At 39.7% G+C, this 27,365-nt stretch overlaps 1 protein-coding gene across 2 annotated transcripts in view; it reads right to left on the bottom strand.

Annotated features, from left to right (window-relative positions):
* The window catches only part of RNASEH2B (ribonuclease H2 subunit B), a 37,909-nt gene extending 10,864 nt beyond the window's left edge, over nucleotides 1-27,045 (bottom strand). The window contains exons 1-7 of one of the 2 annotated variants that reach the window (XM_082076211.1): nucleotides 26,897-27,045; nucleotides 15,285-15,356; nucleotides 12,252-12,359; nucleotides 9,908-9,984; nucleotides 7,185-7,302; nucleotides 1,897-1,961; nucleotides 634-739 (exon numbers count right to left, since the gene is read on the bottom strand). In XM_082076211.1, the coding sequence (XP_081932337.1) occupies nucleotides 634-739; nucleotides 1,897-1,961; nucleotides 7,185-7,302; nucleotides 9,908-9,984; nucleotides 12,252-12,359; nucleotides 15,285-15,356; nucleotides 26,897-26,960 (610 nt within the window). In that variant the 5' untranslated portion in view covers nucleotides 26,961-27,045. Of the gene's footprint in view, nucleotides 1-633; nucleotides 740-1,896; nucleotides 1,962-7,184; nucleotides 7,306-9,907; nucleotides 9,985-12,251; nucleotides 12,360-15,284; nucleotides 15,357-26,896 lie in introns of both variants that reach the window. The other variant, XM_082076210.1, reaches the window with a different exon arrangement.
* Between the last annotated feature and the right edge of the window lie 320 nt (nucleotides 27,046-27,365).

The raw sequence follows: 27,365 nt of genomic DNA, 5'->3' as shown, positions 1-27,365 counted from the left end.
TGGAAGCAAACAGGATCACTCCAGACTTTTTGGTACCAGGATTGTCAGTTTCAGGGCATTTCATACACATATTAAAAGTTTTTGCCCTTAATAAGCACACACTTGTGTAAGGCATACATTTGTCACAAAAAGTAATGTTTGGACCAGGAGATTCTAATCTGTGACTATGTCCTCCTAAGATCTCTTCCCTTTTTGGAGAATTTCATGAAGAGAATTTGCGAGCTAATAAAGATAATAATAAAAACGTCTGTTCTAATACAGAGACAGTTATTGGCTGGACATATAAGCATGTGTCCTATTGTTCAAGACTATCTCTGCCCAGCAAAGCACACCAGGATATATTTCACTGAGAAAAACTTATTGAACTAAGGAGAAGCTAAAAGAACCTCACTTGAGACCTACTGTTAATTACAATGCCATCTGATGAAGATACCAAAGAATTTAAATTGAAATAAATTTCTGTGCCTTGAATAGTCAAGGCACAGAATCACAACATGTATGGAATTTTCTGTACAAAGAATAAATTTACTGCAAAGTCTTATTTCAATACATTTTAGATTCTAATAATGCATTTTAGCTCCACGTATGTGATTTCACAAAAATGGAATTCATTACAATGGTTAGTTTTCTTACCTTCTTCAGTATCTGTGATCTGTTTCATGCTGACAAACGTAGGCTCAAGTACTCTTTCACCTACACACACATTGTTGCTTTTAAGCGCTTTCACTGTCTGATTTACCTATAGGAAACCGCAGAATGAAATGTCTGTATCAGTGTTGTTATGCACATGTTAATGCAGTGACAAAGCTCTTGTAATTTTGTTTCAAGCATATAAAACACTCAAGTTATGGACTGTGGTGAAATTTAATATACATTTGTAATGACTAGCATATGAGCTCAAAAAACGCAAAGAAACTAGCACGTCTTTGGACGTGTTGCCTTGGCAACACAGCACCAGTTTTGCAGCACCCTAAGATAAGCTGAGCTACTTAGATGCAGCAGCCATGATTCCACAGGTGAGAAAGGCACCTGCAAAGGCAGTCCTGATAGAAATCAAAGATTAAGGACTTTATAGGGCACTCCTATACTGGACCTAGCAGAGAAGTAACTGGCAGAAGAACATATTTTCAACAACACAAACAGGTACCTGTTCAGATGTAAATATCTCCGTGCCTCATCACTGCAGAAGCTAGACCAGATTCTGTGCTTATGTCGACTCATTTAAATGACAAGGCTTCCTTGTATCACATGATGCATACAATCTTTTTCCACAAAGTTGCATCATAGTAGAGGCATATGTGCTTGTGTAAAATGAGATTTGCCTTCTTTATACCAAAACACAGATCACATCAAGCTTAGCTATAACGCTAGTTTATTTTCTGCACAGTCTATAGAACTCTTGAACAGCATGGCTGGATGAGGACAGCAGCAACCATACTAGGACCACTCTGAAAGACTCTGTCAGGGCTTCACAAGTAAACCCATTTGTAGCACAAACCCAAGGCATTTCTGTCCAGCTTTAAAGCATGGCAGAATTAAAAAGCCGCAACAGTCAAAGCTCTCTTCTACCTTATCTGTGAAGTGGACAAAGCAAAAGACAAGCCCCCTCACTTTATGCAAAGCCTACAGAACACAGTGAGAAGCTGAACTTCAGCTTCTTCTGCTTCCCCACACTTCATGAATCCCTTTCATGCCAGACTCCTCCAAAAGAGAAAAGTAACAAACTTCTCACATTTCTGAGTGCAGCAACTTTACTGTGATGTCTGTCCTTCTAGGATAGGACATGTACCTTGAACTGACGTATACCACATGGCTCAAACACAAATATGGACAAGCTGATAAGCATTTTCATTTTAAATGTAAAGCACTTTTGAAAGTAAAAGAGAAACAAAATACCTTTTTCTTTAACCACTTCAGTGTCTTCTCTTGGCTGTATTTGTGGAATTTCTGACTGCCAATCTCTAAGAAAAAAATAAGTAAGGGGAAGAAAGTCATGACTAGTTTGGATTGTATTTTCAATACATTTAAAATCTTTTAACTTGTAGATACAGCATGGAAGTTAATTTGCAGCTTGTACATGTTTGATATCAGGGCAATAAGTTTCAAAAATATTGGAAAAGTGGAAAAATAAAGACTGAGTGGATATGCACAAGTCAGAACAATTTTCTAATTCTTTAATTAAGCCCTAGTCCAGCCAAGTACATATTTTATTTATTCATGTGTAATCTTGGGCTGCTTGAATTCTCTAAGACTTTCTCAAGCCCTTATAATTTGCCAAATCTGTCCTGTGTCACCAGACTGTTAATTTTAACTATGTAGTTGACAACACAAAATGCTATAGGTTGTTTTGTTTTTTTTTTTTTAAATAAACAGCATCACATCTTAAATCTTTACTTATTGAATTTCAGCACCTAGTAAGGGGCCAGGACAGAGAGTTGGTTAGTGAAGACAAACCATCCACTCTTTCAAAAAAACCTTTTCCCATCAGTTCTCCCAGTTCTCACCCCTCACTTCACAGACTGGCTAAAGCCAAAGCTTTACTTCTATCCCTCTTTTATGTAGTTTGATATATCATTAAAAGAAAATACAGAATCCCAAATAGTGAAACACACTCTTTGTGGAAGTACGATTCATTTATGATTTATTGAGCAACATAAATTAACTCAATGATGTAAGAGAAAGTGTTTCCCCTCTGATAACTAGCGTACCATGAACACTTGCTATTCACATGAGATCAGTTATTTGCAGATACACAAGTCCACAATGCTGAGGCAAAGGAAAGATAAAATTACAAAGGCTCATGAAAATTTCAGTATAAAAATTCAGTATTAATTCACAGAAAGCTATGTTTTGGAAATGGAATAAGACTACACAGGAGATTTTAGAGCCCACTGTGTCTCAGTCTTCAGCAGGTATTTCAATAACTTTCAATCTCCTGTACACCATTACCATAAATACCTATGTCTGTTTCATGTCATTTGCTGATCCAGTATCATATCCAACACTCAGTTCATGGAGTTTTCTTCTCCTTTTGCAAACATCAACATATTATTTATGATTCTTTCAGTATTTCCCTCTTTGGAGTTTATCTTGGCTCTTTCAAATTGCATACAAACAGCTATTATGTGCTATTTGTGTATGCAAGGTAGGGGGTATGGAGAAGCTGAGCAAAGCTGTTTACAAGATAAAGTTCAAATCTATCTCAACAGTTGCAGGAGAGTAAAATCCAAAAATTCTTCAGAGCAAAAAAGGAAAAAAAACTCCACTAATATACACTTTGCTTCCTGACATTGATGAGTTGCAGGTAAAGTAATTAGCTGTGACACTGCTGGCTGCAGTCTTTAAGACTTAGAAGCCTCTAAATGTCTCTGAAAGAAAAGACGCAGAAAATGGGGGAGACGCTCTAGATACTTGAACCTGCTTCTCAAACAGCTAATGTGGTTTGGGTCCAAGCACAGTGAATACAATTTGTGGATTCCTCTCTTATCTAAGAAAGTTCGAGGAAGGGACATCCTCTGGCCACCATCCCCCAACTCATGTTGAAAAGTAATTCTAGTCTGGATTCCCAGGCAGACTCCCCCACAACAGCATGAATCAGAGTGACTCAGTTAGGGAAATGAAACATGGAACTGTGAAGCCATTTTCATTAAAACGTGAAAAAAAATTACACTGAACCCTTCAGAGATCACTTTGTTTGAAAATATTTTGTGTGCTTGACAGTTTTGACTATTAAACTCTAGAAACTGACAATATTTGAGACCTCTGAAGAATTAAAGTGAGTTATGAAAGTCACAAACTGCTGACAAAAGGATTCAATATTGGAACGTGGATTTAGCATGTGATACACATTTGATATTGGTGAGAGTTAGCGACTATGTTTGATAATACGAGTATATATTGGAAAGCCTTTTGTTCCCTAATGTGTCTGGTGCCTATAAAACTGGTCTGAGACATCTGGAAAGATTGGGTTTGAGAAATACAGATGGAATATAAGTGGTTCTACAATTAAATAATATGTTCAGCGATCGGGTAATCGCTATGTAGACTTGGAAGTTTCCCTGATGTATTGTTGAGCAAACTGCCTAAAGCACATTTTAACATCCATTTTCTCAGTGTTTTCCATAGCTCTGAAACTCATATGGCCTCTTTTTTCCTACCTTCTGGGAATACAAGCTTGGCAATATTACTTAGTTATTCTAATCAGGTAAGTTTTCTTGGCTCTTCATGTTAATCACATCAGACAAGATCACAGTGCAGTTTTTGCCTTGCAAAACGAAACAAAGAATAACCCTCCAGAACTGGAATTCATAACCCTTTCTTAAAATCCCTCTATCGTACTTTCTATCTGATGTTTGAATTTATTAGCAAACAACCTGCCTCACTTGGATTAAGCGAGCTGCAACACACCTTTTCCCCAACTACTAAAGCAGGTAACGGAATTTAATCCAGCAAAATGAATTTTCAGTGCCCTTCAACAAAGGCCAGGGGAGGTGGACTTCCTGCTAATTCAGTAAGTGCAAACTGTGAATGCTCTAGGGTAAGAATTTGTTATACAGATGTTAAATGCCTTAAGATTAAACTAAGACTGAAATAATTATATTGTTAGGTTCTTCCAAACAGATCAGAGCTGCAGAAGACTCAAACAACAGCTACTTCTTGCCCTAAAGTCCCACTCGTTAAATGAGAAAGGCTACAAAGTGGACAACAGGTCTTAGAGATGGAAAAGAGGACCTTAGTCATAATATTGGTATTTATTACAGGCAATAAAACACATGAGAATATGAAACACATAGAAGTGGACTGAACAGAAAGGTGATCTGTGCATGACAGACAAGCACCAATGTGGTTGTTGCATAACAATATGCTTGGTATTTTAAAAAAAGAAAGAAATCCTAAGAACAAGCCTCATTGTTACCTTCCCCCTAACACAAACCTGAAAAAAAAAATAGAAGCAGCAGGTACATGCAGATATATATATGTCCAGGCACATCCAAGAATACCACATACAGCTGGCATGTGCATGTGTGTACAGCTTTAATGACAAAAGCAATTTCTACCTTACGTTTCCAAACAAAAAGCAGGAAAACATGACTTCTTTAACAGTTAGCATCATTTGTTGGCAAAACGACACAAGCTTTTAGGTATATATAATATGTTATTAAAAGTATCAATGCAAAACACCAAGCAGTAAAGCACTTTCACTACTGTCTAACAAAACACAGTTTATCAGAGGATGCTATGATGAACAACAACTGCAAATATGATTTCAGAATGGATGCAGAGGTTAGACCAAGATATAAGACCTTGTCTATAGCAAATTATGTTTTTAAAGTTTTCATTTTGCTGTTAAGAAGGGAACAGAAATACTGCCCAAACGCAGCACTGTTGTTTGGAGGAAGCACTTCTTCAGAAGAATAATCCAACCTTATCCTACATTCCTGCACAGACTTCTTAGTTTGATAGCCAGGAGGATCTGGCATGATTTTTCACCTCTTTAGATGGGTGCACAGAAATTTAGTACCCCTTCTCTCATCATTAGCTCCTTAGCCAGCGTTAGACAAGCTGCAGGGCACAGCAATTGTCTAAAAGCTTAATAATAGTTTTTACTGGAAGTATTTTATCACTTAATGGGAAGGCAAAAGCAGTTTTGCAGTTCCGATACATATCTGAAAGAAGTCTTCATGAAGTCAGAACTCACCCAAAGAAAAAGGTTGCCTGTTCCCAATGAAACTGAATGTAACTAAATATTTTTCAAAGGTTCTTCTCGAAATCCAGGAGTATCGAAACAGCACATAATTCCAACTACACCAGTCCCAGCAAGAATGTAACAACAGTCTTGCTGCCCAGTTTTCCCATTATCTTGTTGAAGTGATAATTTTCAATGGAAACATGTCCTGCCTAAAGTTTGAACTGATTTTCTGGGGGAAGCAACTGCCCTCCATTATTGCATATGCACCATATCATACAGGAAATACTTAAATTAGTGCATCTAAATCTTCCACAAAAAAATTCACAGCCCTCCTACCCCCTCGATGTTCTGTGCAGCAATAAAGAAGTCTGGTATTTTACTTCTTAGCAAGGTTTTCATTCTTCCATCACCTTTTCTTAGCCACTTCCCAATTATCTGTAGATAACCTAAATATTTATTTATATATATATATCAACAACAAGGGCAGAGTGCTTCATAAAAGCAAATTCCTAATATTTGCGGCTTTTAATCTGTGTACCTCAACTTCTTGGAGGAGCTGTACATGCATAAGGGTCAGCTGTTTTGCACCTGATGGTAGATTCCATGTTCTCAGACTCCTCTACCTCCTCCTGTAGCTCTCCATCTATATGTAGCTAAAGCTCCATTCACCATCCAGAAGTCAGCAAGCATAAGGAGAATACTCTTTAAAGGACTGAATATCAAAAACTGAGGTCTTGCATCTTTTGCAGATCTGCCAAGCTGTGAAAATTATGTAATGGTCCTTCCCTAGAAAGCATATATTGTTCTCAAACAAAAGACCCCATATCAAAGAGAATTCTGGGAAAAGGTTGACAACACTACGTACAGAATTGACACCTTGCTACTTTTTTCCACTTAGGTTTTCTCTCTCATACACGTACGCACCCCAATCAAGGTTTCTACTTTAAAAAGAGTAAGTATTTGAACTTAAACCCACAACACTAAATTATGCAAAGCTAGATAAAGTGGGTTCTCCTTTCTCAGCAGCATATTCTCTCTTCTCCAGCTCTTTCCTGCTTCTTGCTTGAACACATTGTGACAAAGGGAGAAAAAAAGCCAAATGGACAACAGTCAACTTTTTTCACACCAGACCATCCCACACTAAATGAAAAAAAAAGAGATGCAAAACTTTTATCAAAAGGTCATGAAAGTTGACAACACATACAATAATGTCAAGAAGCCAGCTTTGATCAGTTCATCATTTTAATGACACTTAGCAACAAGACTGCACAAGCATTTGAGTTAAAGTAGATGATCCAAGATCCACACATTACTACTCACAACATTGCAATGACAATTTCTAAGCCTAAACTTCTGGTTTTAAAGTACATCTTCATCCAGCACCTTGGGTATTTGGTAAAGCAAAACACAATATTTCAATCTATTTTGTAATGAAGATGCACTAATAAATTCGGTCTTTTTTTTTTTTTTTTTGCCTCACAGCCCCTTTTTTTACCTTTTTCGTCTGTTACATGATGTATGTACTGTTTAACATCTGCACACTTCAGCAGCAATGGGCAGTTAGGGTATTCTGAGTCTATTACAACTTGATCAAGTGGCTGGAACTTTCCTTGCTGCTAAAAATACATCAAAGGGATTATAAAAGCATTATTATAATGTTAAAACACATATACACACTACACTTATATAGAAATACATACGTATGCAATGGCCATAGCTTTAAAATAAAGGATTTAAAGACGACTGTATTTTGAATGGTAACACATGACACATTCAGAAACTGGTTACAAAGCAAACTATAAATATTTATTTCAAACCAGTAAATATCTGCAAAATACTGAACTCTTCAATTACTGCACTTAAAAGACCAAATTTAAAACAACATGGGGAGAAACTAATGTGAAGTACAGAGGGATATTTCGGATGATGACATAAGACACGGTAGTCAGTATGTGCCAGTAGTGTTTCAGACCAAAACCTGGATTAAACCCAGTGTCATAACTTCCATTCAAATTTTGCTTTTCCTTCCATAAAGATAAATCTCAAAGGAGCAGGGCAGCTTCTGGAACACAGAATTAACCTTTCACCTCTGCAAAGTCAATTCCAGTTTGGCCAGAATATGTACATAAAGTGATTTTGGCACAACTTAAATAGCCCCACACATGACAGAACCATCAAACAAATTTTGCCGTTGCCAAACAATGCATAATCATTCAGCACTGTCTGGCACAACTGGCAGCCTTCCCTTTGGAAAGATCCTTTAGCGCATCAGTACAAATGCTGAGGGAGTTCTCCATCCCTAGACAGTGCATGGTCTCAGGAGCCAAAACTGAAGTCATTATAGCGGTCAGCATGAAAAAAACCACTTGGGTATACTGCTTCAATTATTAATAAATCCTCTTGCTGGACAGCCAGAGGCTTAATAAAAGTAACCATTCGTTGTTAAATCACAATAAAAACACACACACAAAAAACCCCAAACAAACAAACCCCACAACCAAAAAAGGCTTTAAAGTTTCTTCTCTCCTGAAAAAGAAAAGGCACAATAACAATGGCAAAAATAAGGTTATGAGAAGCAGAAATAAAGCTGCAATAAACTGTTTCCTATAGATAACTTACCTGCACAAACCTGCTTGTGTCCTGAAGCAAGACTGTCACATTTACATAGTGCAGGGGCACACAGCCTAAGCCAAGAAAGCCTGCTGGACCGGAGATGGCTCTCCTTAGAAGACACATTAAGCAACGTTGCACCTTACCATCAAAACCAAAGGATGGTGCAAAGGATGATCCTAAGATACCCAGTGGGTACCTTGATAGCCATTAGGTCAAGCTAGAAGTGATCGTGCTGCATCCAAGCTGGCCTTGCGTGAGGTATTTGCAGCACAATTCTCAAGACTTCCCTTTACTGAGGAATATGCTAACTTGGGCAGGGCATGGAAAGAACACAATTTGCCCTGATAAGGACCTAAAACAGCTCTGTGCAGTCATTTGGCACCATGCCTGGCCTAGGAAACCTAGAAAAGCTAGAAAACAATGGACCGAGAAAGTAAAGGGCAGTACAGGACTCTTTCCATGCACAGAACAGCAGCAATAGTCCTTTATTCAGAATACCTCGATACTCTACCACAGAGGCAGAGGAGATTTACTGTTTCCCTAATTTAAGTTTGGTATAAAGCTTTGAAAGGGATGCTGAATTCAAACAAAGCACAGTGCCTAGAGAACAAGTTGAACTATTCCTTGCGAATTAAATTCTTCTGATGGGCCACCCTGGAGCAGGAACAGACCACAGAAATACAGAATACATTTGAATATCTTATACCATAAACAATTTAAAAATAATTACATAAGATTATGTTATTATTACAAATGTCTAGTAGGACTTTATTTCTTCACCATACAAAAATTGTTCTTCTGCATTCTCCACTTGCAATCTAAAGCAGAAAATAGCAAGCAACCTCACACGAAACGCTCTTAGAGCAAAAACTCTCAGGATGCATAAAGTGAAATTATTGCCTCCATGAAACAAGAAACAAGGATCAACATTCACATCATATGGTCTTTTTTCCACAGGCAGATTATAAACAATAAATCAATAACTTTGCCTATGCCTTTTGATACATTTTGGAAATTTAAGTGAGGTTTTGCCACATCCATGATAAATAAATTAAGCCGTTTATTAATTACCCAGCTTTTGGACATTTGATCATCCCTTTGCTGTTCTATGATACAGCATCTCTACGAATACTGCTTCTAAAAAGGCAATGTTTCAAGTTCCATCTGTCACAAAAATGTTTCTTCTTCCTCCCCCATAACGTCCAAATTCTTCTTTCTTCTTCCCTTGTTTCCCAAAATGAGTCATCTACTGATGCCTCAGAAGGGGCACTAGTTTGTTTTACTCTGATGACATCTCATTTTAAATTCAATAATTCTGAGACAGGCTCTCACAAAAGGACAAAAAAGATTCTCTGCTTCTCTTAAAAAGGAGGTGATTAGGGTTTGTGGAGATTGCAAGCTGACTCCTGGAATATACTTCAGTGAAGAAAAAACTTGATGCAAACAAAAATGCTACTAGGGTGGACATCTCTGCTCTAAATGCAACTTAAATTTCCATTATGATGGAAGCTCCTCTTCGTAAAATTAACATAACTTCTGCAGAAAATGAAGTCAGAAATAGTTCTTTCTTCTGAGAATTCCAGTGAAAAAATAAAGCAGGCTTACCTCCTTGTCTGCCTTTATGAGGTAGTAAAGTATCAGAAATAAAGGGTCCATCGGTGTAACAAACAGCAGGCGCCCATCTAAGTGACAGATTTGTAAAAGTAAACTTAGTACCAAGAGGCACATTGTAATGAACTTTTTGGTTTTTAGGATGTTTTTCAGGAGTGTGAGCAAGAAGAGGAGAATTTTTTTTTTCAGTAAGTATTCCACTATTTTAATAAAATGGGCAAACAACATTTGTGATTTTACATTAAAAATACAGAGAGAACTCAATTCTCAACCCCGTCAAACCAAAGCGCAAGCTTCACTGCAGGTCTGCTGGCTTCTAGCACCTACTTTTGCCTTTTTCTGGACTATATTAAGAACAGCAAAATGGAAGCTGCCCTCTGTTGGCAGATTTAGGTGTAACAGAAACTTGTTTTGGGATACCAGATATATCTAGTTTACTCCACCTCAAACACTGGGCAAGGCAACACTGCTGGCATGAGAGACAGGCAGGGCAAGAAAGAATTTCAAGAGCTAGTTAAGTTAGAGCTACCTCTCATAAGGTAAGAATCTGCATGTAGTCTCCTAATAGAACCAAATAAACTTAAATAGATCACAAAATATGGCTCACTATGTTGTCTTCAAAGTTACATACAAAGAACTTGGTCTCCCATTAAAACAGACACCTCTGCCCATCCGGAGCTCATTGCAGGACAATGGCTTAGTCAGGCTTTTTGTTTAATTGTAGATAATTGGAAACAATGTGACATCAAGGAAATTCACTAATGAGACCAAATAATTGATGACAATTTGACATTAATTAGCAAACCAAAAGCAAATAAATATTTTTGTTTGTTTGTTTTAACTCACATGATTAACATAATTAAAGAAAATCCTATTGCGATGGCCCTAAAACTAACAAAAGATCAGGTGGGAAGAATGTGGTTTGGACAAAGCTGATACCCAGTCTAACATCTGTATTACTAACATGTTCCATTGCATAAGGCAAAGCAAGCACCAGGACTACTTACAAATGTGAAAGCTTTGATAATAAAACTGGAGGGAAAAAAAAGACTAGCCACTTTCTCAAAGCTTCTGTTCAAATGTGTTCCACTGCATCTCCAATAAGAGGTATTTTTATTTTTTCTAAAGAGTTCACACTCAATATAGGTGTATAAAAGCCTTTGTCCTTCTCTGCAGATAACTAGATAATTTGCTTTAACTGCAAACACACAGCTTTTTTGTGGTGTTCTTCCCCTGACCATTTCAGAGATGCAGCAGTCCTAACATTCAGGAACAATTTTTCCCCCTGTATCTTTTAAAGAAAACTGACGTGATAATTCCTAAAGGTAACTGTTTCCCAAGGGCCAAAATAGACGTTAGAAAGGGAGGGGGAGAATACAATGTGGACGTAATTGGGAGCAGGGAGCAGACCAAGTCTTTTGGCTCAGCCCCAGATGGAGCACAGAAAATCTCAGAGACATACTGCTTACATTGCTATATGCACCTGCAGAGGATGTTTAAAGTTAACACAAGCTTTGGGATATTACCATTAAAGGCATATGTCTGGCAGGATTCCTTTTATTTATTACTATAAATGGTCTTTTTCTCTAGTTAAAAAGGACAAAACAAATATACCTTCATCTTCTGAATTAATAATTATTGCTTGGTCTATGGACATGCTGGCACAGAAACACTGCTCCAATGACACCCTTACTGATAAGAGATTGTTAAAGCTGTCAGAAACAGTTACCTAAGTTTCCTCCTCATTTTCAGGAACACAAGCTAGGATCAGAGAATGCTTGGGATGGTATAGCCGAGCTCACTTCAGACAAAACACTGAAATGGCACCTTCAGACAGCAGGACTATCCTGAGATCCCAGCACTCACAGAAGGAAGTACAGAGGTAAGCAAGACCATACGTCCCAGCACTTGGAGCTCTAACACATCACTCTGCTTGGATAGCTAAGGCCTTCCAGCCCTTTTTCCCCTTCTGTAGGACAATACATATTTTACTTACACTGAGGACTTTCTGATCTGATTGACAAGGCAAGCTAAGTACTTTACGGCACTTCAGTTTAAATACAATTGAATGACTTCCCCCCCCTCCGCCCCGTTTCCTCAAAGACAAATGAACATCTGTCTAATTGAGGCTGCCAAAGGCAGCCTTTTAAAGAAAGACCACAAAGCCCCCAGCCCTGGTTAAATCCAGATGGCGAACGAGTGTGTCAGAAGGTGGGGATGTGATGCAGCATGCCTCAAACAACCAGGAAAGACACCTGTAAATTTACTATAAAAAAGAGGGAAGGTCTGTGTATGAACATTACTTATAGTTGGGGGAAGGCTACATTATATTACTCACCTTGTTGAACAGTCTGACCTATAAACCAGGAACGATATTCCTCATGAAAAGCTTTTACTTCAAACAGCTGCTGTGCACCACTATTGAATAAGTAAAGGGTTGCTTCCCCTGTTGAAAAGAAATCTGGTTTGTGTTTGTAAGCTTTCACAAAAATCAAAAGAATACCCAATACTTCTGAAGAATGTGCCTTATACGCATACAGACACACAAACATACATTCTACATAAACTCACTACAAAGAAAACTCAGACAAAGAAAACTATTATATACAGATGTTCATTTACCAGCTCTATAAACCAAACCGAATTTGAATCAATAAATAAGATGTGTGAATAGTTCATCTTGCAACATAAAGCCTTTGATCCAAACCCAAATCAAAATCACTCAAGAAATCAGCTTTTGTCTGTATTGAAGGGGGAAGGTGGAAAACAAGAAAATTCTCTCTTTCTGTCATGTTTGTCTCCAAGATATCAGACTCTGGGTTAGGGGAACCAAAGTTTTAAACCTTCAAGTGACAAATTGAAATCATTTTTTGTGTGCATCAAAATGGATTGCCAATGACTCAGTGGGGGCAGACAAATAAGGTGAGCAAGGAAGCTAAACGAAATTGCTTTGAAGTGCCCATCAGAATCTTGATAGTTTGGAAATGAAAAGGAAAGCCATATTTTAGGCCACCCCATAGAACAGCTCTGCCGTTTCACATTAGGTCTGGGTTATAATGAAGGGGTAACGAATATGTTGCAAACAGGGCTGGCGTTTTCCATATCTGAAACAGGAAGTTGCCAGAACTACAGGAGGGGCCACTGAAATTTGGAGAGCTGAGTCTGTTGGCTGCACTGGTCCTGTCTTTGTTATTCATCCATCTTCAAGAGACAAGTGCAACTACAACATGGCAGTTTTGCTCAAAACACATAAATTGCAAAGTTGCACTGACTTATAGATCATGGGCTGGCTCAAAAAAGTCTCAATTTAAGCTCTTGCAAGCTGACATTAACACTGCTGTTCTCAGCCTGCAGATCCCTAGGTGCAAAGGGAGGTCAGCTAAAATGGGCAGATACATCTCTTCCCAAAAATGACTGATAACGCACTTTTTCCCCCTTTACCCAGAAGACTGACCAGATGTTTAACCTCACCTAAGGATATGCTTTCAATTCTCTGATAATATTTTTTCTTTTGAGGAGAGGAAGAGTATATAGGGGGGAGCACAGGTTTCAACATCATCATGTACTTCTCAGCAAGGGCCTACACCACCGTTGTATCAGCACCAGACATCAAACTACTCAAAGAAGTGCTCGCTGAACAACTTAGGACTCCTACCAGTGAGTGTGTCTGCAAGTGTGGTGGTAAGCCAGGAAATCTTGGTTAAGGGACCACTTCTATTGCCTAACTCCGGCTCCTTAATTTATTTGCTTATGTTAGAAGGACAGTCTCCACAGATTCCCAAGAGTATCATTATACAGAAACTCTAGGGGATGGAGAGAGAACCTAGGCAGCTTTGCTCACAACTTGACCACTCCACTTAGCTGCTTAAATCTTGCGGCATGGTTGTTTCTCTTCTTTTAGTTCAGCACTTTGAAAAATGCTTCTTGTGGTACTTCTGAATTGCAGACTGAATCCTAGTTTATAGTCTTTGTAAGGGATAGAAATTTTGTCCTTTTCACCTGTCTATAAAAAGGATCACGCATACTTCATTTAATAAAATGGTTAGCTTGAATTCTGTAGTGTGCTGAGTTCTTCAGTGTGCATTTATACAATATCTGGCATCAACAATTCATCTGTTAGACCCAAATGTACAGAAAATATATTAATAGGGTATTCTCAGTCCTTTAGTTTTCAGACCCTATACTTATAATAGGCTACAAAACTGAAAGTTTATGCAGGACTATCAATAAGCTCCTGTAAATTCTGAAAGAACACACCCAGGCAATCACTGTATTTTAGGTTCTCCTAGAAACCTTTCCAAAGATCTCAGATTCTACAAGGTAAATAGATCTCTTCTACTGCAGAGAAAAGCAAAGAAACATCTACACTTTAAAAAACATAACACATTAGAAAGCCAATATAATACAGCAGGTGTAAAATATCCATGGCTATATATTACCACTATAAAACAGAACAATCAAAAAACAAGTATGAAAAGTGATTTCCCATTCTGTATGTCTTGTTTTTAACTAGCTGCTTCTTTCAAGAACAAGTAGCAGTTACTATATTGTGACGTTGTAACTGAAGACTACAGTTACAAACATATAAATATGAGCAGTGAATTTCAACCCAAAACCATACAACTTAAACTTATAGAATGAAAAATTAGCTTATGAAAAGAGAAATAAACAGCATGAAATGTGTTTTTCAAACAAAATAATGTTACTCTAACCAAGGCTACTGCACATTTCTGTTGCGGTATCTCATACTCCAGTTATTACAATAATAACAATTCTTTGACAAAAAGAACAATCTGACTGGAAGAAAGTAACTGTGGGACGGTGGTGTCATTCTATCACCTGCATTTGCGGGTCTTTCCAATGTATTTTGAATTCCTTCTTAGTGCCTCATTCTCTATGAACAAGAAAAGAGATGCCACCACTTGGACCAGGGAAAGAAGAAAATTAAATTTAAAAATGAAAAGATTCAAAAAGCTTGGTAAGTATAACTGGATCACTTCTTCTAATTCTGACTATTTATTTTATAGCATAAGATGACTGCTATGAAGCCTAAATTTGGATTTAAAAAAAGCACAGGCTCAACACCCAACACTGTAAGCTCCCCATAACTAATGCACTTAAAAACAAAAGTTAAATTACATCTCTTTTTTGTGCTGCCAATTTTCCTGATGAATAAACAGTTCAACCAATTAAAAGTATAAAAGAAATCCTAAATGTTTGCACAGCATTAACAATCTGGCATCACCAACAGTATCTTTGGCACTTAAGACTTACACTATCATCATTATTTCAGCTTGCAAAATATGAATCTTTTGGTGGTGGAGGGAATCAATCAGAACCTTAACAAGCTCATGTCAGTTCCAAAACTTGCCTGTGCTTGGATTGCGTAGTTTTGTAAACAAAGGTTCGCTGTCAGATGTCTTAGGGGGGTCAGTAGCAGCCTCTGTGGGGGGAGAGGAAAAAGTTATGAACTTGTAAATTGAGAAGTATTTCACGTTCTGCCATGCTTCTCCAAGACATTGAGAATTAATTGGATTGACCCTGTTGGAAAACTCATATATTTTCTGACTAAAAGTTATATGCCTCAGCCCAAATTCACCCTAACTGATCAAGGCACCTAAGTTATGTATGATTCCAGACTTTCTGGCACTCTCTATCTGCTGCAGGAAAGATATACACCTGGGGATGATTTAAATTTTGAAATCCACTTCGCCCTTGAGAGCCTCAGGGAGAAGAGCTCCTAAGTTTGACATCTCAGTTAAGTGAGATGAACTGATTCATTGCCCTGATTAGTCACAAAGACAATGAGAATGTTTTGGTAAGTCAGGCCAAGCACAGAGCAGACTTTAAAAAGTTAAAAGTGCAAAAGGTAAAATATTTGTTGGAAGAAACAGTGTTCCTCTAAAGTTTTCAGGAAGTCAGGAATACCAGGCAGGAATTGTCTGAGTGGTTGTTACTTCTGTGAAAAATATGCACACTTGTTAATCTGTTGTGTATAATCTTGAAAAATAAAGAGTGCATTTAATTACCCCCACAGAAAAAAGAAGCTGAGAGAATACAGCACCTCTAGCTTACGCCTTTGACATTTGTTCTCTTTTCTGTGTCTTTAAGCAAAACAAAGACAAAAAGCAGAGCCACAAAAGTACAATTTCTCTGTAAAATTTAAAAAAAAAAAAAAATAAATAAAGGAAACAGCTCCCACAAGGATGCTGATTCAAGTCTGAAAAAACATCTACAAGGATCCCCAGTTAATTACGAATATATTCCATACAAATTCTCTTTGTAGGGAAAGTCTAGCTTCCATTTATGAAAACAACTTCCCACATCTGAATGAAGAGCAACATGACAGCATCATCTTTCTTAGCTTGCACACTGCGAGTTCTGTCCCAATTCCTTTCATACAGGCATCCATCAGTGCAAGGAAAATTACTAAAGCATTTCACATACACCACCAGTATCCAGACCCCAGAGAATGGATTGACAGTGATCAGGCTGATGTTTGTGTTACAGTGCTCCTGATGAATGCAGAGAAGAGCAACAGAGACGGGCTGCACAGCTATTCGCAAGGGAGGCTGTTGGAAGGAACAGAAAGTGCCACATCGTCCTTCCCCTTTTTCAGTTGTGCCACAGAAATTGCCCAGATAAAGACATAAGCAGGGATTAAAAAGTGTGTTCTGTGGTAAAGTATAGGAGGATAATAGTTCTCAGAGCTGTTCAGAGAATTTACAGTCATTTTATTCCCCTGAATTTTTAGCTGAGTCTTCAGGTGGCTTGAAAAGTGCTTTAAAAAGATTCAATATATATTGGGGGGTTTTAATGGAAAAAGTCTGTATTCGCTAACCAGACTTGCTTCATATGCTGATACATAAACACACACGGTTGTCAAGCTACATTTGTCCTGGCAAAGGCCAACTTCAAATTTCTAGAGCTGTATATATTTCAATTCTTTACCACAGTTTAACACTAGTGTATTTTTTGTTACTTTTTAAAACACTACAGTGATTAATGACAGTGAAAGAAACACACTGCATGTGTTTACTTTGATGTGTTTCACATGAACATGTTAAAATACACACACTAAATGTGAGTTTCAAAATTTAAAACAAAAAGCAAAACAAAAAAACCCCAAAGGAACTTTTAGCGCTCACTTGCTCTGCTTTCTTCATGCATAGATTTATGAGCACTGGGAATGAGTCCAGCTGAGCCCTAAGTTGCATCGTGTATAACGTGAACAATTAAGTAGATAATCCTTCCTAATGTGGCTGCTTTTAATAAAGTTCATATATTTATTTAGTTGATAAATTATTTTCCTAACCTTCTAGTAACACAGTGAACTTATCCATCTCTGCTAAGCCTGAGAGACACCTGCATTTAGGCAGCATTCAGTATAACAAACCGAGGGCATACAATGTCTCATCTCTTCCTCACCAATCCTCTGTCTACCCGAGCCAGATAACACTCTCTGCCACTAAGGCCAGTCCCATGTATCCCAGGCCCAGCACCCTCTCCGCTGCCCCATTTAGTTCTTTGGTCCTACCCAAGCTCCATGGGGTTCACCACTGCAGAGAGGACAGCACTGATCATACCCCAAAGAACAGTCTGAATTGCAGCCTTCAGTCCCAGTATCTCATGCTGATGGGATCAAAGTATAGGTCACATTCTCCACACAGCTGCCACAGGAGATGGTTTACCAGAAGGGACACGGGAAGAAGGACAAAGTGGGGAAAAGGCAAAAGTGGTTTCTTTAAGTTCTTGTTACCTTTGGTTTCCTCAAAATGTAGGCAATACCCCACCTCATTTCCAGAGGTATCTGCAGTATATTTTTGTTACAGATTGGCTCTAATAGATGTCAAGTTGGGAGAGAAAAAGAGGCAATTGGGAGAATGCCTGCTTGGAAAACAATGCAATATTAGAGTGGCCTTAAGGGCGAAGAAGGCTTTCTTTATCTGAATGCAAACACTTTGTGACTAGGAAAATGCTGAGCAAGGGATTTCTGAAGTTAGGTGTTCAAACCTAACTTGTGTGTGTTCTGGCCTTTAGCCAGGAAAGGTAACTGGATTTCTTTAATGTCATTATATTTATCAGCCCTTGTATTTGGGCAAGGTTCTCTTACAGCTAAATAGAGTCTTCTTAAAAAGCAGTACCGTAGCAATTTTCTAGCAAAACTGAGAGTTAAACTAGGTCTTTTTTGTTTATTTAAGATTCACATTCGGATAAGAAATAATCCTACAGAAAATAAGCAAACAAAGGGACATTACAGGAAGAGCTTTTTTTGTTAAATCCTAAAGGAAAATCTCAGATGATTGCCTTTACACTTACTACAATGGTTTCCATAGCTCAGCCCTGAGAAACATGTTCATCTACAAAAGTGTAAATGCAGGAGTAATAAATGTAGTAAATGTAGGAGTAGCTACATTTGCACAGTCCTAAAATTACATTCAGCCCTTGGAAGGCAACCCCGAGGCTGATGTGGCCCCTGGTGAAGATGAGTTTGACACCCCCGACCTGCAGGAATAACAATGAGATAGGTGAGACCTTTCTGACTGAACATTGTACTCTCTACTAACTGTCTTGCTGCTATAAGCTGCAGGTAACACACAGTCAGTACAGGTCAGCTTACTAACAGATGTGCCAGTACAGCATGCTACTCTCCTACAGCAACATTCATTACAAGGATATAAAAACCAAATACAAGGTTAAGCAGGGGCACAATCTTGTCCCAAGGAGGCGTCTCAATTAGCAAGCTATTCTCTAAATTGACAGGGAAGACAGACGACAGACACTCACAGGAGACAGTCAAACTCACCCTAAAGCACCAACCCTGGAAGTGTTTAAAAGACACATCAATTAGGTTCTTAGGGACATGGTTTAGAGGTGGACTTGATAGTGACAGGTTAACCGTTTGACTCAATTATCTCACAGGTCTTTTCCAACCAAAAGCATTCTATGACTCTATATGCCTCCATCTTCATTGAACTTACGGACACCTCCAGCAATGCAGAATGAATCCTCTGGTACAGCTGTACCAGAGGAGGGACTTCTGAGGTAAGCACAATGCAAGACAATTAAACACCAACACTAGGCTGATATGTCTATTAACACCTTGCTTAAGCCATAGTCCACTGTTTATTCACTATTAATCAAATCACACAAAGCCCATCTAAAAATGTGGGTGATATATCCATCAGTTGTACTGGAGTCTAGGAACCTCAGAATCCCGAAGCTGAGCACAAGAGACTATAAAAGCTTAAACAAAGCTTTCCATTACAGAAAAGGAGAAAAGCCTATCATATTTCATGGAGGTCAGACACACAACCAGGCAAATTCTATAAAATATATAAATGGAACAAAGTGAAAATGAACCAGCTGTCAAAGGATTTCTGGCAATAATTTCTTCCACAATGGATAGATATGAAACACTAATGAATCTGGCCATTAAAAAAAAGTGTTAGCTGGTAGAACAACATTAATAAATTGGAAAAGTGCATAAAACTCCCACTAAGATCTATGAAACTGTTATGGATGATTCAAGGTCTATTCACCTTTATTGTAAAAAAAAAAAAAAAAAAAGAAATTGCTTATAGACTACTATATGCAACAGACTAATATCAAGTTACATGGAGCTCCCATGTAAAAAGCTGCTAGCCAAGCAAGCAAGAAGGCCGTAAATATCTATCAATTGTGTAAGAGGAAAAAGCCCTCAGACAGCACAAATCTCCCTAGCACCATTGCCCTGCAAAAAAAAAAAAAGAAAAAAAAGAAAAAAAAGAAAACAGGATTATTTAAAAGTCTGGACACATAAAGTAAAGATTTCATTTAAAAACAGATATTAAACCATACATCAGCTACACAAGACTTTTCCATTCCCTTCTTAACTTTTAAACATGCCTGAAAGGTGTGTCAGATGTAGACGTTATGATGCAGCCCATTAAATGGACATTTTATGGAAGACTTGAAACTATGTAGCCTAAGGGTACAGACATGTTAGATCTAATAATAATTTTATCCATGTTCTTATTAGAATCAGTCAACCCTGAAGACTAAATGGTTTTAATTCAGTGCCTGTATCCTCTGCCCAGCAGCATGCCCTGAAAAAAGCCCAGTGAAAATGAATTAATAAATCCAGCACATAGTACCACCCAAACTTTTGACAATTTTTATAAATTACAAGGTAATTAACTATTAGCATAATGATTGAATTGAGGTGTGCATAGACTGAGGATACAGTTTCATGAATGGCTTCAAAGGACCAAAGATCACAGGCCATTAAAAAGCACAGACCTGGGGTCCCCACCTCAGCTCACTCCCTGATGATAACATGGTTATCAGTTTGGTAATCACAGCTTTTACTATTTGGTGCCCTACGGAAACAACATGTAATGTGACATAATTTACACCTCTTAAACTCTTTCTGGCTCCTGTGTCACCTAGAAATCCTACAATAAAACACAATGATATCTAAAAATGGCACTGTTTTCTATCTTGAGCCAAACTGCACATGGCAATGCTACTAGGTGGTTTGAGTGGTCTTTTGTTCCAGTACGCAGCTATGCAAGACAGCTAAATATTAAGACTTCTGCCTGAGAGCATCTTTTGGCTTCCTCTCATGCTGGCACAGTTCACTTCCTGGGCCAAAAAAAACACGTTCATGGCCTCACTGGCAGCCATGGACAGTACTAATTCATCCATTACTGAAATCTAGATGCTAGGCAGATAATGCAGGGGTTTGAGCTCAGTGAAGGAGAGGTCAATCTTGAGAAGTTCAAGAAGAGGTTATCACTTGAAAGGATAAAAACTTCAGACTTCTCAGTATTTATAGGGTCAACACTGGTGCAGCTGTATTACTGGCTGAATCAGCCCTATTCCCATGTGCAGAGAGGCCTAAGTTGGCATAACTTGGTCTCTTCCAAGCCAGATGGCAGAAAGAAGTAGGAGATGGTGTTACATATGAAAACATCTCTTTTCAGTTGTTTTATTTGCTGTGCTTCCTTCTAGCTCCTTAGCTTGCCAGTTAGATCTGCTTTATACACAGCTGAGCTCGGTATGCCTTTTAAGAGATGACATAAAAAATGGTGCAAATTACCTGCAGGCAAAGGCTTTGTTCAGGGGTTGCAAATGCCAATTTAGGGAGAGGTTAAGTAAAATATGCCCAGACTGCTAATTTCTAAAATGTTTCACTCCCTTAATCATCTTTGTTGCCCTGCGCTGGACTCTCTCCAGCAGTTCCCTGTCCTTTTTGAACTGAGGGGCCCAGAACTGGACACAATATTCCAGGTGTGGTCTCACCAGGGCAGAGTAGACGGGAAGGAGAACCTCTCTCACCCTACTGATCATCCCCTATCTAATACACCCCAGGATGCTATTGGCCTTCTTGCCCACAAGGGCACAGTGCTGGCTCGTGGTCATCCTGTTGTCCACCAGGACCCACAGGTCCCTTTCCCCTGTGCTGCTCTCTAATAGGTCATTCCCCAGCCTATACTGGAACCTGGGGTCGTTCCTACCCAGATGCAAGACTCTACACTTTCCCTTGTTATATTTCATTAAATTTTTCCCTGCCCAACTCTCCAGCCTGTCCAGGTCTCTGGATGGCAGCACAGCCTTCTGGCGTGTCAGCCACTCCTCCCAGCTTGGTGTCACCAGCAAACTTGCTGATAATGCACTCTATTCCCTCATCCAAATCATTGATGAATATATTGAATAATACCGGCCCCAGTACTGACCCTTGAGGCACTTCACTAGATACAGGCCTGCAACTCGACCCCTCCCCACTGACCACGACTCTCTGGCTTCTTTCCTTCAGCCAGTTCGCAGTCCACCTCACTGCTCGACTGTCCAGACCGCACTCCCTCAGTTTAGCTGTAAGGATGCTGTGGGAGACTGTGTCAAAAGCTTTACTGAAGTAAAAAAAATTGAATTTTCAGATGCTAAACAGAAGCATGTATCAAAGCATGTTTTAAGTGCAAGGTGCAATAATGAAAAACAAACAAACAAACAAAAACCCACCAAACAAACAAAAACAACAAAAAAACCAACCTGTCCTACTTTAGCTTTTTAAGTAAACTACTTTTATGCATTAAGTATTCCACAACTTCTTTTGCCATGACATCTTCTTTCAATATGACCCAAAATTTTCAAGACAAATGCTTCCTCTCTTGTTGCAGAGACAAACGTTCTTTAGTCTCATTTGAAAGAATGAAGGATTAATTTAATGTGTGCTGATGCCCCACAGTTTGGCATGACAGTCCATTTATTTCTGTCTCCATCTGACTTCTGGCATATATGAGATTTGTCCAAAAAACTTGCCAAGTCTAATGTGAAACTGCTCCTTTTATTTTTAAATAAGTAATTCCTAAAAATAATAGGATAGTTAGATTTCCCTTCGCCTTGCAATCCTTCCAGTGCTATTCATATGGCAGCTCCCATAAAATAAAAAAGCTAATCAATGTATTGTTTAAGAAAACAGCAGACTGAAAAAAATGTACTCATCTAAACTTGTGTAGTTCAGAAAAATAAAGGTTGAAAATAATTTTCAGCTTGCAGGTAACCCCTACTTCTTTTTCTAATACAGACAAACATAGAACAAATTAAATACAGCAGTCTTAACTTCAGGTATACAGTCGAACACCAGGCTTGGAAAACTGTCGTCAATTCCTGACCTCTTTGCTAAAACCAGTGAAGGATATAAATAATTCCAGTTCTGACATAACACCTATCCCTGAGAAGTGTACTGAAAAGAGACTGCCCTTCACACCCATTCTGTTAAGCAGGTAGTGTGATTTTGGTTTTAAGACCAGTTTTAAGCCATTACATAAGATGTCTTATTTGTTACATAGAGCCCAGATGAGATCTATGCCACATACAGCGACTTTATTGCACTATTTGAGGATTTTCCAGAGCCCTGCCCTTAGAACCTTGAAATTAGGTGGAATCTCAGCATTATTTCTATATCTAGGAAATAACTTCTAGTTTTGATGGTTTTCAGAGAAAACATTAAAAATGGTACTTCCATGGACACAACTCACAAAGCAAGCAGAATTTTTCTATATGCACATGAAAAGAAACAAACCACCAAACCTTATTTGTTCAGCTAGTAAGATTTTTTTTTTAAATGTACATGAATACTCAGTAAACACAGACAGAATCTCCTCTACAAAAGCACATAATTAGCAACTTCCTAGCTGTAAGATAGCCCAGTTTTAATAATTAGGAGCTACCCTTGTACCTGTTCAATAGCTAGACCAACACAACAGGAAGCCTGTATAGGAAGCTCTACATTCTCAAGGGTAAAGGGAGGGTCGGATACATAAATAATATAACATCCCTGATTATCCAGCTGCTATGAGAAATGCAGAAAAGCACAACCTGGAAACTCGGCCACCCACCAGTGAAGTCCATGTGGGTCCTTCAGGACTTATTAGCACTTTGGTGTCTCTGTACCATGATTCCTCCAGAACTTTGGACTCAGGAGGTCTTCTTAACCATCGACGTCAACTACCCGGCTCAAAGCAAGCTCAGGTTCGGATTTCCAGCCAAGCTAATAAAATCCCCTGGAACATGGAGCAGAGCACAGAAACACCCAAGTGGGTCTGCACAGAGCCAGCTTGGGTCCATCAGGACTTATTAGTTCAGACACTGCCTGAAAGCAGCTGCACTGCAAAGCTGGCCCTGGAAACAGCAGAGATGTTAACATGGCACAGCACTTGAACTAATAAACTGTTAGTGCTGAGCTGAATCTGCTCTAGGCCAAATCTGGTGCCTGTGTATCCACAGAACAGTTAATCTGCAACTGGAGAAACTGCTCAAAGAGCTGACTCTATTCTGAGCCCAGCATGCACAGCTCTACCACTACCTATATGCCCAAGTTTTCTGTCCTCACCAAGTTTTCCGTCCTCATCACCTTCCTCTGTATGTCCAATCCCTCCACCTACCCTCTTCCTGTTTGTTCATCATTTTTCCTCTTGACTGTTCACATCCATTTCCCAGCCTCCCTCTAAAAGTCCATGATAAGGCTGCTCAATGCACACTAGTAGCTTTCAGTCTTTCAGGAGTGATTAACATGGTTGCTATCCTCTCGTCATAGTACCTTCTCCACCAGATCTATGTTTCCTAACTCCTCTCCCCTAAACTCCCAACCCAAAGCTTCCTCTTTGTCCTGCCCTTGGTGTTTCAATCCCTAACGTAGGAACAATTACGCTTATAAAAACAAAACAAAAATATTATTGTATTTGCATATAAAATCATTCCGCCTCCATGGAAAAATGTATCAGCAGAAACAGTACCACAAGAGCTCTCACCAGGACAAGGGCAGGCTACCATTTCTAGAAGTAAAACTTGCTACCTCACCTAGAAGTTGCTTACCAGCCTGCCCAAATACAACTGTCTGAGGCTCTCCTTTCCCCTCCATACTTAGACTTCCCTTGTGTGACCGTCCCATGTCAAGCTTGACTGTCTTGGTGAAGCAAAGGGCTGGTGAGAGCAAACACTGTCATCAGGCTGCTACTTATAAGAACAGCGTATGAGGCTCTTTCATTGCCATAGGAAAGAACAAGGGTAGGCAAAGACTGATTGAAACAAAGCACAGGGCCACTGGCCTGCTGATGGAAACATCAGCTCTGTCTCTCAACTCAAGCAACTCTGCTCCTCCTTTCCACTTTCACCCGCTTCTATAATCCATGCAAAGTACCTGCTGACCTGTGTAGTTTGTAGCTCTGTCCTATGATGGGCAGATGGGTAGGCATGAGATGGACACTAATGATCAAAGTTTTACAGTACTGGAAATACAATGATAAAGTCAAACCCTTGCAACAGAAAATTACACTCTTGCTCTCTAGAACAGTTCAAGAGGGCTGGGATAACACACATCACTGGTAAAACAGCCACTCCAACTGCCTTACTCCTCTAGCCATGATCAGGATTTCAACAAAGAACAAGCTGTTGGTAGATTTATTAACAAATGGTATTAAACTCACATCCAAAACTAGATCCTGCAATTATTTGCACCAATTGTTTTTATGCATGTATGTAGCCTATGACATGTGTGTGCTATGAAGTTACGGATTGCCATATGAATAAAATTTAACATAGTCAAAGCAAAAGCATTTCTCTTATAAGTCCACCTGCATCCATCTTCATTCCTAAGAGTAATCAGGTCTTCCTACTACAAATTCTGCTAAATGGCCAATGAAGAACTTCTGAGATGCATCCAACAAAGTCGTTAAGAAATGTAAAACTTTGAGAAGTGAGAGATGTTAACTTTAAAAATCTCTTTGCTGAAAAAAAATCTTAAAACAAAACTGAAATCATTAAATATATTTCATTTCAGCAGTCCTATTCATGATTAGCTAGTCTCATCACTGGTGGAGTTCTGAAATTATTAGCCACGGACTTTTTAAAAAATCAGTATGTGTACTGAGGTTCTACTAAGGTTTAATAAACTTTCTTACGGGTCTGGAGTACTATATAAATCTTGTCAGAGCTGTGCTGGCATAATTGGTAATACAAACTGTCTGGCTTCATGAAAGTTACAAGCTCTGGCTCCAATCCTGCAAGCACTTACTGAAGAATTTAACTAACTGCACAGAACTGACTACTCATGCATAAGTTAAACATATTTGTAAATATTTGCACAGTATGGACATCTGTTGGCATAACCAGTCATATGATACAGTATTCAGCTTTAAATCCTAGTCTACAGAGAGTCAATATTAAAAAAAAAATAATTCAGCACTTAGAAATTCCTTTCTTAAGCATCAAGCATGTCTGATACCAAAGAGTGGAATTGAAGAGTTAAAACCAGAAGAAGAAGAATCGGCAAAATCATAACAATTGGTTCTGTTTTGCACATAACTAGAGAAACCTGTTTTTTTATGGATGCATACCTCAAGACTGAGCTTCTGCTTTGTTTTCAGCCTTTGCTGAACTAAGCTCTTGCTATACCTTTCCTTCAGTGGTGCCATTTATAGTATTTCTCACATCATCACAGGCATTTTCACAAAGCTCATCAAAAGAGTTCCTCTTTTTTATCAGGTTTGGTTGAAATTAACACTCAAAAGTTTTGGGAGGCATAAGAAACAGGCATAGTACAAACCCGACCCACAGAGAGTGGAAGGCGCATTTCCTTCGGAAATAAAACTAAAAAAAAACCAAAACACAAAGGCACTTATGAAATGCCTCCTTCCTCTTAATGTCTTGGAGTCTGAGCACATACTATTTGATTCATCTTCTTTAACACTTTAAAACCTTTTGTGATCTGTGAATTCAAAATTTTAAAACATGACACTAGGCAGAAAGAAATGTAAACGACATATTCCCATTTATTCAGCGCTAAGTGGCAGAAACTAAACCCATGCAGTGTTCTAGGCCTCACGTGTACTGCATCTGCAGAGCTGCCATGTGGAGGGCTGCTTCTTCAGCCTATAGAGAGGCACAGTCGAGATCTCACTCTGGCTCAGGACTTAGGGTTTCCAAAGAGTTTGTTTGAAATCTGAGGCTCAGGGTACTAAACCATTTCCTTAAAAAAAAACAGGAAGGCACTAAGGGGATGGAGGGAAAGTGGGCGGCCAGCAGCAGGGTGACCAGGGTGAGGCTCCTTCAGGGACCTCGCTGACAAGATCTCTCTCTCTTCTACAGCTCCTCTCCTCAAGGCTCACAACGCTGTTAGCAAACCAGGGGCGAGCTGACCTCTGGAAAACCCTAACGACACACAAAAATAAAAGGCAGGGATGCAGTACAGGAAACAGTGAGGGTCCCTGGGGAGGAGAAGGGGGCTATTCTGCGGGGCCTTGTGTAAAGGCTGTGTCTCAACACGTCCTTAGCACACCAGGTCTCTGGGCTGTTGTGTGCAGCCAGCCCTCGGAGAAACACACCCGTCTCCTGCCCGAGCGAAGACCCAGCCCCACCAGGGCCAGTCAGCGGGGCAGGACGGAGAACGAGAGATCGGCGCTGCGGCAGAGCCTGTCCCACCTCGGAGCCCCGCCGGGTTACCTGGTGCAATGAGCACCCACTGGCCAGGGTGCGCGTCCGCGGGACGCTGCTCCGCGCTGTGCATGCTCCCTGCGCTCCCGCCGCCGCTCCCGCTGCCGCCGCAACATGGCGGCCGGGGCGGGGCCGCACGGGGCGGGGAGGGAGGAAGCAGAAGCGGGAAGCGGCGCCGCGCGGTACTGCCCGCACGGCAGTCGCGCGCTCCGCAGCCCCGCGCGTGGGGGCAGGACGGTGCCACCTTTCGGGCGGGAGAGGGGAGCAGGAGGCAAAAGGGCACTGAGATGGCTGAGGCTTAGCTGCCGCTTCGCCTGGTCTACCCCTCCGGCTTGGAAGGGATGGTATAAGCCGTTGCGGGCGGGACAGAGAGCGGCAGGGCCTCTGCTCTTCCCCCGCCCCGGCAGTGGCCTGCGGGCTCTTGGGAGGGATGTGTCTCCGCGCTCTCGGCCCAGGAGCGGACGGGCAGTAGGGCTGG

Source organism: Streptopelia decaocto, assembly GCF_964273445.1.
Source record: "Streptopelia decaocto genome assembly, chromosome: 1".
In the NCBI taxonomy this organism is placed as follows: Eukaryota; Metazoa; Chordata; class Aves; order Columbiformes; family Columbidae; genus Streptopelia; species Streptopelia decaocto.
This window is presented reverse-complemented; position numbering and strand designations above follow the sequence as displayed.